We start from the raw sequence: 20,240 nt of genomic DNA, 5'->3' as shown, positions 1-20,240 counted from the left end.
CAACCTTCAGTAATGATTTTTTTTGTTGGTTTTTATTTTTTGTAAGAAACTATAGATTGGATTTTTCTTAAACTTTTACCGAATGTGGAATACAATAAATATATTATCCAATATACCAAATTTTTGAAAATATATTTGAGGTGCAAATCATTTTCACCAAGTTTTAGTAATGTTTTTTTTTAGGTTTTTATTTTTTATAAAACAAACTTTCAATTCGATTTTTCTCAATTTTACTGAATGTTGACAACAATTTTTTAAAGGATAAAAGTTTTTAAAAGATATTTGAATCGAAATTAAATTTTTAAAAACTCTGAGTATAATGTTTAGGTTTTTGGTTTTTATGAAAAAAAAACTTTCAATTCGATTTTTCTTAAAATTTTACCAGATGACAAAAATATTATTCTCGTTGCATGAAATTATTTTGGGGACAAAATCAGTATTTTTTTTGTAAAATATTCAAGGTGACAATTATTTTTTTTTTTTGATTTAAGAAAAAACTCGTCATTGGATTTTTTTCCAAAAATACATTTGTTTAGAACCACGTTATAATTTATAATTTAAAATTGAATTCAAGTCTCTAGCGTTATTGGTTCGAGAAACATTTTGGATTAACCAGAATTTTTGCCTTATTTCTTAGATTGCTTAGGTAAAAAAACCACCTACTCAATTATTTTGAGAGCCCTGCATCTTTCTGCATTATTATCTGTCTGCACGCAGAGACATCTCTCTAGTGTCTTAAAGGTAGTCTTACAAAGGCAATTACGTACGCCTACAATCTAATTGCGTACAGCAAGGTTGAGGTTATTTAAATTCTCTTGCAGCGTGATTTCGGCAAGATTCAGCGGTATTGCCACGACTGGAAACTGAATTAAATGTCCAGAAGTCGAAGGCAATTCTTTTCCGGACTGCGTTGGCTAGGGCCACGAGGGATACATGCAGAAGTGGCGCAAGGTGGTCTTCGTTGATCTTTCCGGACAGAAATTAACGAGGAAAAGTGTAGTGAAATACCTCGGTATCTGGTTAGATCAGTATTTATATTTCGACAGACATATAAATGGTGCTCTGACCAGGGTCAAAGAAGCCTTCGCTCTGACGAAACGGCTGTTTTACAGCAGTCGGCTTGACCCCAGAGTGAAGGTAATTTGCTACATGGCCCTCATACGGCCGAATATCGTTTATGGTTGTCCTGTGTGGTTCAACGTTGCCCGTCCCAGATGGAGAAATTTCGGGTGTTCGCAGTGTTTACGACTCTTCTTCCAATTTCTAAACCAAAACGCGCGCTACTATAATATCGCTCGATTTCGGTCCTTCCCAGTCTTGCTAAAATGCTAGAAAAAATAATTTCAAAAAGACTGATTTGGTTTCCTAAGCAAAAGACATTTTATAAAACATATCCCAAGTGGCATTTAGACCAAGAAAAGGTACTCTAGACACACTGCTTCATATGGATTACACAATCAACCATGGCCCTCTAGTAGCCATCGATTTTGAAAGGATCGGAACTCACAATATTCTAAATCAGCTAGAAGAATGGTAGCTAGGCCCAAAAATTATATAATGTATACAAAATTTTCTTAACAATCACAAGTTCGGAACCAGGGTTAACAATGAGTATTCCCAAATACATCTAATGAAGAAAGAGATTCCCCAAGGATCACCGCTATCGGTGATGCGATTCATAATTGCGTTCAACAATATCAGTACAATCATCAATACTGAGAAATTATTGAACAAGGTCTATACGCTGACGACCTCATAATAATTGCCAAGTTAAAGACCAAGCTCTCATACAAGAATCATTTAAAAGAGTTCAAAACTTGGACAGAGTCGTCTGGAGCAAAGCTATCTTTAGAAAAAAGCAAACATTTGCATTTGTGCCGCAAGACAAGTTGGACAAATTTTACCTTAAACTTTTTCCCATACATCATCGTCAAAAACATCACTGAACTAACTTTATTGGGTCTCGCTATCAATAGATCGTATCAATGGTCTTCTTAAACAGAAAAACTCACTCATACTCCGCCTAAATATCATTAAATATTTTTGCGCAATAAAAAGTGGTGTGTTTATCAACACCCTATTAAATCCAGTGCAAGTCCTAATTCTTTCTAAATTTGACTATTCTCTCCCAATTTATGGCAACAACTCCAAGACCGATTTAGGAAAACTAAAATCACCCTACCACGTTGCAATTCGAATTGCGTTAAATGCATATCTTACCACCCCAGTTTTTAACAAGCTCGCCGAATCTGGTTTTCCCTTTTTAGAAAATCGTATTAAATTTGCACAGCCAAAACTATACCAAAGCTTCTAACCTCTCAAGGTTCACGTATACATAAATATCTTAAACTCACGCTAAGAAAAGCGTGAATGACCTTCACATTGGAATGAATTATATTAATCCAAAGCCATGCCCTTATCCGACTTGGTGTCTACAAAATTATAGCATCAACATCAACTCTTGCTGCATATCAAAAAACCTCTTTGGATCCTGCCATCTTCAAACAGCTTTACAATGAACTTGGACACCATCTTGCATCGAACAATTTTGTCTTTTGGAACACTGACGACTCAAAAATAAGCAACACCTCGGCACACGCAGTCGTTGATCAACGAGGAAATACGATTCAAACAATATTTTTATTGAACTCAGCTCAATATTTACAGCTGAATCCGCTGCCATAATTAGTGCTATTGACTTTGCAGAAAGGAAACGTGGTCATTTCTGTATTTCCTCAGATAGCCTCTAAACTTTGAAGGCAGTTCTCAACTTAAATAATAACCAACTTCCGATTACAAAGATTAGTAACAAATTATCCCAATACCCCGACAAACTTAAATTATCCTGGATTCCAGGCCACATAGGCATAGCAGGTAATGAAGCAGATGACTATGCTGCCAAGCAAGCTACCAACTCTTCGTATCCAGTCTCAAATATATACAACGTCATCTTTGAATGAAACGAACATCCAAACTTTAATAGGTATAAATAATTATAATTTAAACCTTATTTAGCCTCTGTGAATTCCAGTCAAATATCCACCACATCACGACAAAAAACTACAGCCATTCTGAAACTGAGACTGAGCCACACACGCCTCACTCATCAGCACCTATTTGATCGTAACCTCAGAAATGTTTCCTGCTCAGCAACCCACAAAAATTACAATCGAACACCTTCTAACCACCTACCCTATCTTTCAAGCAAATCAAAACAGTTTCGCCTTACTAAAGGGTGTCCCAAAATTAACGCAAGATTTGAATTAAATAGAAAACGCCGTTTTTAGTTTTTTCATAGTTATATTTTTATTGACTCGTAAAGTACATAGGATAGGGTTATGTATGGAATAACACATCGGACAAATGGCCTCCACGGCTTTGCATGCACATACGCACTCTTTTGTTGAAATTTTCCATGACCATTCTGCATAAATGTGGCTGAATATCGTTGATGCAGCGTTGAATCTCCTCCTTTAATGCACGGGTGGTTGTGGGCTTGTTGACATAGACTTGTGATTTCAAATAACCCCATAAACAGAAGTCTAATGGTGTTAAATCACACGATCTAGGAGGCCAATTTTGATCACCGAAACGAGAGAGTACACGACCTGGAAATGTCTCATGCAGTAATTGAATTGTTTCACGGGCTGTATGACATGTGGCACCGTCTTGTTGAAACCACATATTGGACACATCAATATCATCCAATTTTGGCAGAAAGAACTGTGTAATCATGTCGCGATATCGAGCACCAGTAACAGTCACTGCTTGACCAGCATCATTTTCATAAAAATATGGCCCAATTATGCCTTCAGCCCAAAATCCACACCATACAGTCACGCGTTGTGGATGCATTTGTTTTTCGACAATCACATGTGGGTTCTCCGAATCCCAAATGCGGCAATTTTGGCGATTGACAAAGCCATCAAGATGTAAATGTGCTTCATCGCTTAGGATGACTTTGCTCGAAAAATCAGGGTCCATTTGTTGATGTTCAATAATCCATTCAACGAACTCTCTCCTCTGTCCATGGTCATTAGGCTGCATGAAGACACAGATCTTTGGTAAGTATACGCTGTAGAGAGGTTCTTGAAATTTGCAATTCTTGTCCACGAAGTCGAATTGAGGTTCCTGGATTGTCAGCAACACTCTCACGCACTGCTTCGACATTCACATTTGAACGGCTTGTTTTTGGACGACCAGTGTGTTTGGCGTCTCCAACAGATCCAGTCTCCATGAATTTTTCAATTAATCTCTTCACAGTTGACGAAGTTAAAACACTATTCCGACCATATTTTGTATGATATTTTCAAACTGCAGCCGCCAAGCTTTCACTATTTTTGAAATATTCTTTAATAATGAAGACACGTTGTTCTATCATGTAACGCTACATTTTTAATAACCCTATACTGTTAGCTGTCAAATTGCTTTTTTTCAGGGTTGCCAACACTTCACTGCACAAATGGCGGCAAATTCAAATCTTGCGTTAGTTTTGGGACACCGTTTAGAACTCAGCAAAAACCCTTCATTAGACTATTGCATCAAAGTAATTGCATTTATGAAAAAGATTAATTTAATTTCAAATTTGTAATTTTTAATATTCCTATATCTAACGCAATTCTATTTCCTTTTTTACATTAGTACAAATTTAAAAACGAAAGCTGATGGCTACAAATGTTAACGATTTTTATTTATTATTTTCTGTAATTTTATATGACTTTAAATAAATACATAATAATACCTAATAATAATTTTTTTATAAACCTCCGCCTGGTAAAAAAGTTTCTTAAAGTATATTTTCAAAAGCTAAAATTAAAAGTTGTCAAGTTTGAATCTTAAAAATCAAGTTCAAAGTTGTCATGTCTAAATATTAAAACAGATTTATAATAGATTAGGTTTGTGGTAGACATAGAGCCTGTCGCTTATACTCAAGACCTACCCAAACTTTAAACAGCTTTAATCGATTCATCTTAGATGAGACATTTTTTCTTACAAATTAATTGTCACTCAAATCCGCACTTGCTCGTAAAGTCGTAAATAATTGAATTCTTAAACAAAAGTACTTATTAACAAATCATCAATAATAATTATTATTTGAATTCGACTCTTCATCACTGATGCTTTGCTTGATGGCTATAATTTTCATGAATTAAACATTGCAGCACATCAAAGATACTTACATACATAGATACTTTGAGTCGTTAGATACGTCTAAGTCTCGGGGTCTCGATGTCGGTGTCGTGTACATGTTATACGAGCATCAGTTTACCTATTGAATGTCTCAACTTATTATATAGATACAAATATATGTATATTCGAGCTCAAATCAACTTAACTCATGGTGTCACTCGGAAGTGTTACTTACATTGAGTTTGTGAAAATGTTTGTTAATTCAATTTAATTAGTAACAGTTGACACTCTCTACGTCTCTACCTTTATGTGTAGATAATTGTAGGTTTACAATTTACATCTACCTTTGGCATAAGAACATACATATATATATATGTAAGTAAAATATTTAAGGGTGAGGAGGCATGTAGGCTTTTACATTATTTGAGCTTGATGCTCGTAAATTCATTCACGTGTGTTGCTGTTGTGGTTTGTAGAGCTTGAAGTTGGTAGTATAGAAGTTGGAAGAGCCAAGTTATTGTTTGAAATGATGCTCGTTATTTTGCATTACAACAATCGATTGCTACATATATACAATGAGACTAGAGAGAGATTGTTCATTTGCATAATTTATTGTCATTTTACGCAGCACATGTATAACTCAAATATTAACATAATATTAAACGTCATTATCAGAGTGATGTATAGAGATAAAATTTTATTTTATTATAAAAGTTCTCTGATGTGACCAAATAGTATATTTATAAATTTTGACGTTAGAATTGAAATACTTAGGCCTTAAACATTTCTAGAAAAAAACATTAAAATGCATGGTGGTGTATAAGGATAGGATGAGAATAAAATAACAATTTTCTTTGTATTGAATATAATAGCTCCGCTAATGAAAATGTTTCACTTTCACATATCTAATTAGTAGTTTGATTGTTAAAAAAATAAACATCAATCAGAAAGTGATAGTGATATCAATCAAGAAGTGATTGACAGTTATTTGGATTGTATTAAGAGGGCTATGTGTGATTAGTGCATTTGTGTACTTTATTTAATTTTTGTTATTACAGTTCAGAATTTTAGAAAGTCGCTTTTCACACCAAGTCCAAAACCCGGTTTTCCTGAAATTCAGATACATTTTTGGTAAACCGCAAGTTTTATATAAAAACTCTCTCAAAAACTAGTAGCAATTCAAAGTTTAACTATACAAACAAACCTTTCGAAACATTCAGCGCTCAAATTAATGTAAACAAAACAGCTGATGGCTGTTGTCAAATATTCTATTTTGAAATAAATTTGGTCGTGGTTAGTAATATTATTTATACAAATTCCTTACAAAACAAGAATTATTGCTTTTTGTTTTTTATATACAGAATATGGAAGCGAAAAAAAAAACAAAAAAAGGAAACTTTGGAGGAGCTGCGTGGCAACAGCAAAAATTGAGAGAAAATTTGACAACGTCGAGAGTAAAAGCCCTGGTGACTATTTACGGCACTGGTAGTTCTTTTATGATCTCCCAGAGTTTCAAACGCTCTTTGTTAAGCGAGGAACCGGGATTCACTATGGCCACTGGCGTGACAGCCCCAAGGACGAGGAACACTTGCTTATAGTTCGTAATGACGTTTCCAAGTGCTTCGTCTTCGAACTCGTCAACACAAATATGTTCGACGCTTTTGCTTACTACCTGGAGAATGACTTTCCGATAACTCCGTTCAATCACAAGGGTTTGGGAGATATGATATATGTTTATTTGTGGAGGAGAATAAGTATGAAAGAAAATCGCAGCGGGCTAGGAAAATTTGCTCGGAAGGCCACAATATATTTCGATTCTTAAGGCACATTTGGCTAACAGATTGGATTGAATTTGTTGTGAAAGAAAAAATTGTTTAAATAAAATGAATTCTTATTGTAAAAGTTTTGTTGTCGACTTTAAGGGCGCTTTCGATTACTTAAATTGGAATTCGGTCAGGTCGAGGTTAGTCGAGCTCGGTTGTCATGAACTGGCTCTCTGGGATAGCTATTTCTCGAAAAAGAAGGCCAGAGTAGCTGGTAGGTTAGATGAAGTGTCGGTTAGGGTAGAGCGGGGTTGTCCGCAGGGGCCGATTGCAGGTCCATTTATTTAGAACCTGATGATGGATCCCCTGCTTGTCAGTGTTAGCACTGAATTTGAGGGCGTTAGTTGTAGCGCTTTTGCTGATGATCTCCTTGTTCTTGTTGAAGGCCAATCTCGTGCCATCATAGAGCACAGGGGCACGGAGGTCATGAGTAGAGTACGTGCTTGGGGCGAGAGTGTAGGTGTTGAAATAACGGTCGATAAGACGTCCATGATGTTGCTCAAAGGCAAATTATCGGACACTAGAAATCGTACTGTAAGAGTTGGCGAAGTTTCGCTAAGCTATGTGAAGGAATTTACGTATCTTGGTATCACTTTTGGTGAGAGGTTGAATTTTCTCCCACATTTCGTCCGGGTGAAAAATAAACTGAACGCGGTCATGCAAATGGTTAGGCGCATTGGGACCTAACCAGGAGTGCAGTTTGCCTCATTTACGAGAGGCTATTTGTTGCTTGTGCAACATTTGGTGCGCCAATCTGGTGTGACACTGCCAAACAGGTCTTGGGTAGGAAGAAAATTCTTTCCTATCAGAGGGTCATGCTCCTGGTTGCTTGCCAGTGTGTCGCATTGCCTCTACGGTGGCATTGCAAATATTGGCTGGGGCGTCACCTCTTGACCTGGTGGCAGTACGTCTTGGTATTGCCTTCAGGTTGAAAAGAGGAATGAGCTTGGCTACAACTGACTGGGAAGAGGCTTCAGGTGCTGTAGGTTTGAGAAGTAGGGAAGCGAAATTCTTTCTCCAGGAGTTTGACTTGCTAGATGGCAATCTAGATGGACTAGTTGTGAGGAGGGAAGGACTACTTTTGAGTTCCTTCCCAATGTAAGGCAGGCATTTAGTAGGGGGAACATTGGTTTTTCAATGTTCTTAGGTTTTTTGTTGACATGGCACGGCTCTTTTAATGCATTTTTGCATAAAATTAATCGTGCCTTGACGTCTGGATGTTCTTGTGGAGGGGCGTTCGAGAATTGGCTACACGTTATTACCGAATAATCCCACTACGAGGATATAAGGGATCTCTCTTGTATGGGAGTAGAAGGTTCCGAGGGAAGCTGGAATTTCAGTGGCATCCTCTTCAATGTGGAGGCTACTGCAAATCTAGCAGCATTTGTTAGGTTGCTTTAGGTTGTTCTAGGCTGTATCATGTAATTGTCGCTGTTCTCTACTGTTGTTTATTTGCATCGTGATGTTGTCCTGCATTACTACCAGTACTAAACTGGTGGTCGAGCAGGATAACATGAGGGCTGCCAGGCCTTGGACTGTAAGGAGTCTATCTGGAAGTAACCTTAACGATTGCGAAGCTCGACCTGAAGCTATATTCGGGTACCACGGGAGACAGGAGCCCTGGTTCTTGTTGTTTCTAGTGTTTCATATACACTGGGCGACCTGATACCACCTGTCTGAGAGGTAGGCCCCCTAGTGGGAGCATCGTAGTGCCTGTGGTTGCCGTATGCGGAGCTAAATGGTTTTCTAAAGGTTCTGTTTAACACCTATGGCCCTTAGAATACAAGAGGTGCAAGATAGACCTCGCTCTTAAACAAGGGATGCAGTTAATGCCTTACGCATGACTGTGGAAATTGTACTGGGGTAGTACTCTTCTTGGTCCTGATATTGTGGGTAGGCCCACCGTGAAATGAGTCCTAAACGGAAAGTGTTCACGTTAAGCATGTCTTTGATATCTGTAACAGTTTTGTTTGATGTTGATTTTATGATATATTTTCTAGACAATAAGCTTAGTGAAGGGCTGGGACCGGTTGAAGTGAACAAAGAGCATAGCTGCAGCTAAGCAAACTTGTAGTTCTTGTTGGTTCATGTCTTGAGCCCATTTCACCCGTCCCCAGAACTTCAGTTGAAACTCTTCTTCGAGACGAGCTAGTGTTACTGCCTTGTCTGCGCTGATGCCCAAGAAAAGACACGGAAAGGATTATCGACTTAAGGAAGTCGACGGCAAAGCTAAATTCTTAGGGGATGTTTGGACTTCCACTACTATACAGAACATCTTTACTGCGTGAAAGGAAATATTTGGATACATTCATTTTATCCGCATTCGAGACGGTGGGTGGTGATATCCTGGGATTTGTTTGTATATTCGTATTGAAACGTTTGTTAAACCACTCAATAATGTGATCCCATTCGTTCTTTTGGAGCTCGTATAGATCTTTGTCTTCCTGAAAATCAACTTGATAAGTACCTATTATACATGCATAAAATATTTAGGTATATGCATAGCTTTCTATTTATTGAATTGTTAGAACGAGCTAACCTTTGTCCACGATTGAAGCTTTTTTCTCTTTGCGAAGTTCCAGAATTTGCAAAAGAAAACGACGGTTTTTTAATGATGGAGGCTTGAGATAATGAAAAAAAGTTTAACAAAATCTTCATATTTTGTTTAACTTTCTTTTATGTATTAAAATTAAATTGAATTAGTTAGAATTCATTTTATTTTCACAAATAATTTTAGAAGAACAAAAATTTTTACTCACATTTTTTTTCATCAATACAAAATTTGACTGCCGGTTTTAAACAAATTTAAATGTCAAATGAAAACATGGAAATGTTCGATGTGAATGATTTTCGGGTTTTCCAAAACTTTCTGTCGAAAACCCGGTTTCGGGTTTGGTGTGAAAAGGCTATAAAGCAAGTGTCAATACTATATACTAATACAATAACGTAATACCAAATTTATATTATTAAAAGAAAAAATCAATTAACAGTTTTTTTTTAAATCAATAAAAATAAAACAAATATTTGTAACAATAAATGTTTTCACCTCCAAAATAAATATATGCAAGGACGACATCTCGTAAAATTTTGAAAAAAAAATCAAATTGACGGTTTTTTTACAAAAAATAAAAACTTTAAAAAAATTACTAAGAATGATATAAAAATATATTCGGTCAAATTTTTCTAAAAATGTCAGAAATTCAAATCTGCAAAAAATACTACACAACATTGCTAAATATCTATGTTCGTTTCTGAATATCATTTGAAATAAAATGACCAACTGGGTCTCAAGAACTTGATCATGTATCAAAAGAGTCCGTTTAAAAATATTTGCTATATGTTTGTATTCAAAAATTTGAATGCTATTTGATTTTCAAAAAGAAAACCTTAATTTTTAAAAATTTGTATTTGAACATCGATAGAGCGTTATTTTTTTAAATTATTTTTTGTAGGTAAAAATGTTTCAGTTTTATTTTAAAAATATTTTAAGTATGCAGTTATTTCGAGCTTATCAATATACATTTCAAATTTTAATTTCGTTAGAAAATTACTACCCTTTTCTAACATGTCGAATGTCAAAAAAAAATGCAAATTTTGCATTATTGAGAATGTATATAAATTATTGAAATAGTTAGTTCTAAAGAACACTTTTAAAAAACATAGGGTTCTATGGGGGGTAGGTACCCTTCTGGAGCAATAAAAGTACATTTTTTTATTGAGAGAAGCCAAAGTAAGAAATGAAAATTAATAAAAATCTATAGGTTCGTTTTTAAGAAAATTCAAATTTTCGATTTTGACCAAAAATTTATATGTGAATTACAGTTATTTTTAATGTTAAACAAAAATTTAAAAAAGGAAACCTTCAACGCGAATAGACTAAACATTTTAATTTCTAAATTTGAAGTCAGTCGACAAAATGGTTTTGGACGAATCGGGGGACACACTTCTTCGGCTTATTTACCATAGTTAAGTCATGTATAATTAATATCTCCAAGTTGGAAGCTTTGACGAATTCAAAATTTCAATTTTTTTTCATTCCGTTTTGAATTTCGTTGTTCTTCGTAAGCAAAATCTAATCTACATCCAAATTTTTGTACCAAAAATCGAAAATTTTAATTTATTTTTTAAACGAACGGAAATATTTAAAAAAAATTCTTTTGATAAAAACAAACTAACCAATTTCAATATTTTTTTCTCTGCAAGAGCTCTTTTGATGGTTCAATAATAATATTTGATGATTAAAAGTGTCATTGTTTTTATTTTTGTTTTTTTTTTTGTTAGTATTAACATTTTTTTGGTAAAAATTGACTTTAGAATAAAAAATCTCCAGAAAAAAAAAACAGTATTTTAAATCAAACTTATATTGTTTCTAACTTTTGATTACTTTTCTACAAATATCCAATTATTAAGCTCTTTTTACAAAAAAACGAAAATCTACAAAAACAAGAAAAGTAAAATGATTAGAAATGGTTTTTCGCTCAAGTATTAGAAGAATGAATAAATATATTGACTTCAAATTTCATTAACATCTAATGGGAAGTTAAATAAGGACTGAGATGTAAACAACATAAAGTAAATTTATTCCAAGGTCAATATTGAGTCAAAACACTATTTTTACCAATTTGTAGTATTATCTTCTGAATATTTTTTTTAGTTTAGTAAAGTGAGGAAATTAATATTATTTTTCAAAAATTGTACCAGTTGCTTACAACGGAATTTTATGCAGAATTAATTTACATTTGCTAACCATTCCATTGTTCAACAAAAATGTGTGCATCTAAAGTTGAAATAACATGCCATCAATATTTGCATATAAAAAACAAAATTGGCCACAGACAATTTAACAAACATTTGTCAAATTAAATCTAAGTTATTAAGTTGTCACTACATATCTAAAACAAATTAATTCTAAAAAAGACTTCAAGAGGTTTCATTTTAATATTGAGTGAATCAATGAGTTTTTATTTTGCTGTAAAGAGGTTGGTTTGCTATTAACAAAAGACGCCACATCTACGATTGCAGCACCATTTCCTTTAACTGAAAATGTCTAGGACTATTTTCCATATTTAAGGCTAAATTAAGCACAATGAATGAATTCATCGTTATGACGGGTGATTTTTAGCTGTTATCTTCTTGGCAACACTGGTTTAAACAGCTGACGCTCGTTTCATGTTTTGTTTCACTATCAAACATCTTTAGTTTGGTCTATAATTTAACCAGGAATCGTCTTACAAACGAAGAGGGCTTGCGAATTATTGAATTTTATTATCAAAATGCATTCTCTGTTAAGAAAGGCTTAACGGGTACGTAAATAAGCAGATGTGTCGTTTTTGTAGTAAATATCAGCCAGAAGCATTGCATCCAATGCATCTAGAAAAAGCCACAGTTTGATGCGGCTTACATGCTGGTGGCATCATTGGACTGTACTTCTTCAAAGAAGAAGCGAATCGGAATGGTGAGCCCTACCGCGAGATGATATCGAACTTTTTTTTGTCAAAATGCAAAAGCTTGACTTGCATGAAAAGTGGTCTCAACAAGACGACTCTTTAGAAGACAACATTGACCCATTTATTCGTGATATACCGGCCGAAATGTTGGAAACAGTATGCCCAAAATTGGACTAAGCGGATAGAAAATTTGAGACGCAGCTAAGGTCAACATTTGCATGAAGTAATCTTCAAGCATTAAATGATATGGACCGTACTATTGATTCAAATGAAGATTGTATTCAATTTTTGAATTGTTTGTGTTTTTGTTTGAAAAACTTTCTTATAGCTTTTAAAAACTCACCCTTTTGCAAGTGGAGTGCAATCATACCGCCAGCCTTAAACCCATACCATTGCGAATGAAGAACCTTTTCACCAATCATGCTTGGATTTAATAATGCTGGATTTAATAATGCTGAAATTTAAAAATACTCATTTCGAGCATTTTTATCAATGTTTTACAAATTTTATCAACGTATTTAAAAAAATACAAAAACTTAGAGCGATAATCTTGAAGTTAGTTTTTTCGTCTAAATCTTTCATGTCATAAAACCCAAACCTGGCCACAAAACCCCAAAAAAAAGTCACAATGTCGTAACGCTAAAATTGTTAGTTTTCATTTTGCCCGAACAAATTATTAATTTTGAATTTGGATCCAATGAAATGAGGGTTGGGCTTTGTGACATCTATTTTAGACATTAGGATAATTATGACTTCTATCGTTTCTTACGTCTTGTCACCCAGCGACACATAACCCAAATCATAAAATATGACCAAAACTTCATACAAAACACCATCAAGAAAACGTCACAAGCCCATACCAAGTGTCAAATCACACAAACCAATTTTGAATGTCGTAAAGAAAAAATGAATAAATGTCACAACTTCCAAAATTTGTTTTTATCTAGCAAACAATTTTGCTGGTTGAGCTTTGAGAGACGAATAAAGAGTGAGGTATTTATGGGGGATATGCTAACCCGTGCAATTTCAATGAATGGGCTGTTATAGGATTTGGGTAAAATGCGAAGTTGAGAAAATAATCTCGATTTAAAAAAACTTTGCATTCACGCACAACCTCGCACCTATACCAAAAGTTGCAGAAAGCCCAAATGTGTCCCTCACACATCGTTCTCAAGCGTCGGGCTTCTCTGTGACATCGTAGTTGTGACGAATTTTGCGAAAAGATCTTGGCTTACATCGTTACAAGAACTGAATCCGCTTGACCACTGAGCAACAACTTCAAAATAATTCGGATTTTCATAGAAAAATCATCTTCGCGATGAGGCTCACTTCTGGCTGAATGGCTTATCAATAAACAAAATATGCGGAATTGGTCAGACAGCAATCCGTACATCTTCCATGATGATCAAGACCGGCACGTTACTGTGAATGGGGATCGCTACCGTCCAATGATACCCGAATATTTTTAGCCCCAATTGGATGACATGCACTTGGAGAACATTTGGTTTCAACAGGACTGCGCCACAACCCACCAGCAAATGTCATAATCAGTTTATTGGAAGCCAAGTTTGGATAACGTGTTGTCTCACGAAGTCGCCGAACCGCTGGACCGATTTGACGCCGTTAGATTATTTCCTATAGGGCTAAGTCTAAGACGGGTACAGAATTTTATTTTAAGTTTCAAATTTAAAGATTGTTCAAATTTCGTTAGGGTAATGCAATACAAAACATTTTGAAATTGAAATTAATTTTTAGGGGGAAGGGATTCTTGAACCTAACGGGGATAAGAGCACTAAACTAGCATAAAATGAGCCCTAAATTACCCCATCATTGAATTTTTAAAATTTTGTTTGGTTTAAAAAGTCTCCACAAATTTCAACTTTGCGACGTGATTAAGGGAGAAAGGGCTTAAGATACCAAATTGGATTTCACTTACTTAGGAGTGGAAAAGAGCCCTAAATTCCATAATCATCAGTTTTTTGAAATTATGAATTTAAAAGTGTGGTGTTTCCAGCTTGACGTCAAGCTGGGAACACCACAAGTGTGAGGGGGGGGATTTTGAACCAAGTCGTGATTAGAGCACTTAATTAACACAAAAAGAGCCATAAATCTCTGCATCATTAGAATTTGAAATTCGATTCTGGTGTTTCCAGCTTTACGGATCTTAAAAATTTTGTTAAAATACCTAAATGTTGAACCACTAGACTTTTTGTGGGCTAGACAAAAAGTGTTTGGAAAAAAGATCCATTTTTGGGTACTAAGACATTTTTAATTCGGGCAATATAATTTTGGGCGAAAAGACCTAACACCCAAGAACTTTTGGATCACTATTAATTTTTCTGTTAAAAACCGTTCCAACATAAATAAGTCTCCGGTCATTTAAGGTGTATGTATACAACTAAAGCCTAATACATAATGGGGATGTTTTTGAAAAGGTAATAGGGTACTCAAAATATTTTGACGGAATATTGAATATAAAGATTATAAATTTTGAAATAGTCTTAAAAAAATATATCCTTTGAATATAACCCCATCGATCAATTTTGAAGTCGTATTCAAACTTAGGCCATCAGAATATCAAAATCCGTAGGAAAAGTATAAATTGATTGCTAGTCAAAAAACCTTGTTGACCATCAGTATTGTTAAATAACAAACAAAGTTTTCACTATGCGTTCTTCTGTTTTTTTATCAATGTTGTTTTTCTTTACTACCAAAATGTCTTGAAATTCTATTCATGTAAAAAAGTTGAAGACATCCTTTTTATAATGAATGTCCTTCTTTACGAAAGTAATAACTAATTGCTCAAAAAAAGAAAAACCATAACGAGTACCACTTAACTGTCACTATATAAGAAAATATCTATGCATTCAAACAAAACTTCTAGACATACGAAAAAGGAAAACAACAGAAAAACAAAATAAAAAAAACTTACCAATAATTTCCGCTACCATAAAGAATACACATAAAATACTGGCTATAATGAGTTTCTTTCGTGCTTTCACATCGACGCCTTCACTTCTTTGGCGATGGCAATGTCCTCTTACTGAAATTAAAAAAAAATACATAAATATCACAAAAATATTATTTGAAAAAACAAATTAAATAAAAACAAGTTAGTAAAAGAAGTTTCTGATGTTTCTTTTTATTTGTGTCCTTGCAAGCAACGACGAACGAAACGTTAAAAAAAATAATTAATCAAACTTAATTTTTGTTTAAAAAGATCCAAAAAACAAAATAAAACGAAAAAATTATATCCTGGCAGGAGTTCAAGAAAATTTTCTATTTTGTCTCTTTTCACAAAATAAAAGAAATAAAATAACTACAAATTGCTGAAGAAAACACGATGAAAACTTAAACTAATATGGAAATTGAATTTTAAGGAAAACTTTTGCATTAATTTTCTCGTATTTCGTCCTCGTTCCAAGGCGTAAAAATAGAATAATAATTTCTTGAGAATTAAACAAAGTACAAAGCAAAAATACCAACCAAAAAACAAAACATATGTCTGCAAGATAATTTGGAAAATTACTTAATCCTTAGAGTTTTTTATTTTTTCATTAAATAAACCAACAAAAAGAAAATATCGGTGCACCCACTTTTTTGGAAAGAAAATTACCTCATGCAGTAATATTTGGTTAAAAAGCGACGAGAACGAGGACAACAAGGATGCAGAATTTTGGCGGTGGTAGTTCTTGATTTTGCATCGTGTACACAGAAGAAGAAAAAACAAGAATCAGGATAATAAATTCAGGATAACAATTAATATACAATGCGCATACAATTCGGCTATATTCTTCTGCATTTTTGCATCATTTATTATAAGCAAAAGTTGTGCCATTACCCATAACCGTACCCGTACAAAGGCTCAAGTTTTCCCAGGCCGTACTGCACCCTATACCTACACCAAACACTACATACGACAGGGAATTGGAAAGCGGGAAGGAGCCTTATGGTGGATGATATGGTGTTTCTGTATGTTTTTAACACACTGACTAAAAAGGAAAAGGCGAATTCTGCGACAATAACACACAAGGATAATCCTATGGCAAAGCAAATGAAATATTATGTAGGTGTTCGCTTGAATATTGGACAAGAGAGAGAGAGAGAGAGAGACGAGAAGTAGTCTGTGTAGGGTGCGACGATTAAAATTGCAGTCGCAGCCTCGGGAAATGTGTCTCTGGAATTTTGGGGCTTTGGGTGCTTTCATTTTTTTTGTGTATGTTCCCCATTATTCGTTTCGGAACCAGGACCACGAAATTTATTTCATTTTCTAGCCATGTGTTGGTTTTTGTTTTAGTTTGTTGTTTCCTTTTTTTGGAAGGAAAAAAAAGGAACAAGTCAATCTCGGATTTTTGAGGCTAATTCCTGGTAAACGTGTCAAACATTAACTAAAGCCGAAAGGATTGATTTATTCTTTTGACAAAAATTTAAATCAACAAAAAATATTATATGTGTGATATAAATCTATTCCAGTAAAGGGGGTGCAAAATGTTAGTCCTTTTTACCAAAAATATAAACGAAGAAAACAAATATTTTTTTTTATAAAAACATCACATAAATAACAAACGACGTTCAACATTTTAATAAAACAAAAAAAAATAAACATTTATATGTAAACCAAAACCATTAAATTTATGGTGTGTAAAAGGATTATTGCCTTTGGATACGAATTATTAAGTTTTCCAAAAATACCTATACAAAGGTTTGTTTATATAGGTACGTTTGGTTTACGTTCAAATCTAAATCGTTTTTGAAATTCTGTGAAAATAATAATCCTTTATTAGGATATAATTTATGAGTTTGGAGGGAAGGTGGAAAAGTGAAAAGGTGGTGTTATAGGTGAATATAGTGTGGGAAAATAACATAGCGAATTTATGTTCATTTTAGAAAAACATCAGTAAATATTTATGTGAATTCAGAGAAAGAGGCATACATACATAATATATACTCGTAAGTATAATAAACGACAAGAGCAAAAGGTAATTTTCTACATGAAAAGGTATGTTTTATTTAATACATCATTTATAGCTTTGAACACATTAATGGTTTGTTTTGAAAATTATTTTATGTATACAAAAGGATAACAGTTGTTGGATTTTAAATGAAAAATTATTGACATAACGAAATCGTTTTGAAGTTTTATTAGAAGAATTTATGTTTTTTTTGTTTGCAAATTTTGATACTAAAAAGGCTATTGGACTTAAGAAAAAACGCAATAAAACTTCTATAAAAGTTTAACAATTCCATGATATGTCATTGCTTTTAATAGTCAGCGTTATATAGACAATTTAAGCTTTTTTATAAAAATTAGATTTTAAAAAAGTGTTGAAAATTAAGTCTTCAAACTGTCAGATTTACTAAAGGACCGAAAACATATACTTGAAAGACATCATTTAAGAGTTTAAGTAATTTTTTTTGGGATTTAATAGTTTGATTTTTATACATTGGCAGATCCCAGGGGAATGCAGACCCCCCTGGAATGACATTTCTCGACGTTTCAAAGTCGATATAAAAGTTTTTTTTAGAGAGATGTCCGCGACGGTTTTTTTCTTGGTCCATAGCTCAAGAACAATTAGAGATATCGACTTCAAATAAATGTTGTAATACAGATAATAAAGCAAAAAGATACAGAAAGGACTCTCAAAACAACTGATTTAGTGGTTTTTTTACCATAGCCTGTCGATTGTCTTGCTTAAAACACTTTTTATAAAAAAGGACAGTTGGATTTTTATATAAAAATTACTGAATATCGAAAACATTATTTTCTGTGAAATAAAATAAGTTTGAAGCCAATATTTTTAATTTTTGAAAAGCTATTTGAATCAAAAGTAAATTTTTACCAAGTTTTAGTATTGTTTTTTTGTCTAGAGTTTTATTTTTTGTGAAAAACCTGTCAATTCTATTTTTCTCAAAATTTGTCCGAATGTTGAAAACAATATTTCTTATAAGATAAAATTAGTTTGAAGCCAATATCTACAATATTTGAAAAGATATTTGAGTCTTAAGTCAATTTTCTCCAACTTTTACATATTTTTTTAAGGTTTTTATTTTTTGTAAAAAAAAAACTGTCAAGTAGATTTTTCTCAACATTTTTCAGAATGTTAAAAACAATATTTCTTATAAGGAAAAATAAATTTGAAGCCATAATTTCAAGTTTTTGAAAAGATATTTGAATCGATATTCAATTTTTACCAACTTTTTGTAATGTTCTTTTTAGATTTTTATTAAAAAAAACTGTCAATTCGATTTTTCTCAAAATTTTATCAGATGTCAAAAACATTATTCTTCGTTGCACAAAATTGTTTTGGAGATGAAATCATATTTCAGTCGTAAAATTTTGGAGGTGACAAATTTTTTTTCAGTTTTTTTGATTTATAAAAAAACGGTTAAATGGATTTTTTTTCAAAAACATACTTCTTTAATACCACGTTACAATTTATCATATAAAATTTAATTCAAGTCTCTAGCGTTTTTGGTTTGTACCATATTTAGGGTTAACCAAAATGTTCACCTTTCTTTCAAACTGCTATGGTAAAAAAGAAACCACCCACGCATTTTTTTGAGAGCCTTTTCTGCATCTTTCTGCCTTATTATCTGTATAAAAAAATTTATTTGAAAGCGATATCTCTTCTGGTTCTTGAGCTATGGACAACGAACAAAAACGTCGCGAACGTACGTGTCGTACACACGCACGCAAGGACATCTTTCTAAAAATCTTTTATTTCGACTCTAGGGACCTTGAAACGTCGAGAAATGTCGGAATTTTCAGTTTGACAAATCGGACACATTACAATAACTTCCTATGGGAAGTTAATAAAATGCACGACTGGGTCGCACGAACTTGCTTCTGTATGCAAAAAGTCTGTTTAAAAAAGTACATATATAAGGTTTAAAAATATACCTGTAAAATAAGTTTGTCTTCAAAGATATAAGCGCCATTTGATTTGACACAAAAACCTCCATTGTTCAATTTTGTTTGTTTGAAAATCGTCCTAAGCCTCCCGTTTTTTAAGACGTTTAGAGTAAGTGCCGCAAATATGGCCTACGTAGCTAATATAGCTTATGACGGTATTTCCCAAACCGGAACCCAGAGCAAAAAAAAAATGTTTCATTACGAATACATTCAAGCCTTCACCTCAAAAAAATGCAACAGTTTTGAAACTTGGCACACTTACTTAGGGCTGTCTGGTGATGACCCAAAAATCTGACGTGAGCTCTAGCGGCAGTTAAGAGAAACAAGGAGATTGTTTCAGTTATTCACGTTTATCTCTAAAACTATTTGTCGTATCAAAAAAAATTTGTTCCACAAAGCTCATTAAACTTTATAAAAAAAAGTTTCATAATTTTGTTCGTATCTGTTATAGTTTATAAAATAACTTTAGGGGCACTCAAAGGAAACATACGTTTTTTTAGGTTTTTCGGGTTTATCTTGAAAACTATTTGTCGTATTAAAAAAATAATCTTCTACAAAAGAAAAGCTCATTAAATTTTCTAAAGAATTATGATATTAATTTTGTTTTAGTTTATAAAATAAAGAAAACGAACATTGAAAATGTTATGAAGCCCAGTTGTTGAAGATATCAGCTATTTGCCACATGCGATCAGATTCAAGTGGTTCATTTAACCAATTTCTGTTTGATAATATGGATAAAGTCACAACGTTAGATGGACTAAATACAATACATTCTTTGGGCGGAATAAGATGCATTGCTGTATCTACTTCCATAGGAAGAAAACACACGAAGGCAAAAGCTGAAAAAAAACTACCTTGTGCTAAATCAACTTCCTTTGGAAATAGATGGCGGTTTTTGAGAATGTGAATGCATGTCCGAAGGAATGT

At 33.6% G+C, this 20,240-nt stretch overlaps 1 protein-coding gene across 3 annotated transcripts in view; it reads right to left on the bottom strand.

The window, feature by feature from the left end:
- The window catches only part of LOC129939081 (proton-coupled zinc antiporter SLC30A2), a 222,710-nt gene that overhangs the window by 89,883 nt on the left and 112,587 nt on the right, over positions 1-20,240 (bottom strand). For all 3 annotated transcript variants that reach the window (XM_056046950.1, XM_056046949.1, XM_056046951.1), the window contains one exon: positions 15,333-15,443. In XM_056046950.1, coding sequence (XP_055902925.1) covers positions 15,333-15,443 — 111 coding nt within the window. The remainder of the gene's footprint in view (positions 1-15,332; positions 15,444-20,240) is intronic.

This window comes from Eupeodes corollae, chromosome 1 (assembly GCF_945859685.1).
Source record: "Eupeodes corollae chromosome 1, idEupCoro1.1, whole genome shotgun sequence".
Taxonomy (NCBI): domain Eukaryota; kingdom Metazoa; phylum Arthropoda; class Insecta; order Diptera; family Syrphidae; genus Eupeodes; species Eupeodes corollae.
This window is presented reverse-complemented; position numbering and strand designations above follow the sequence as displayed.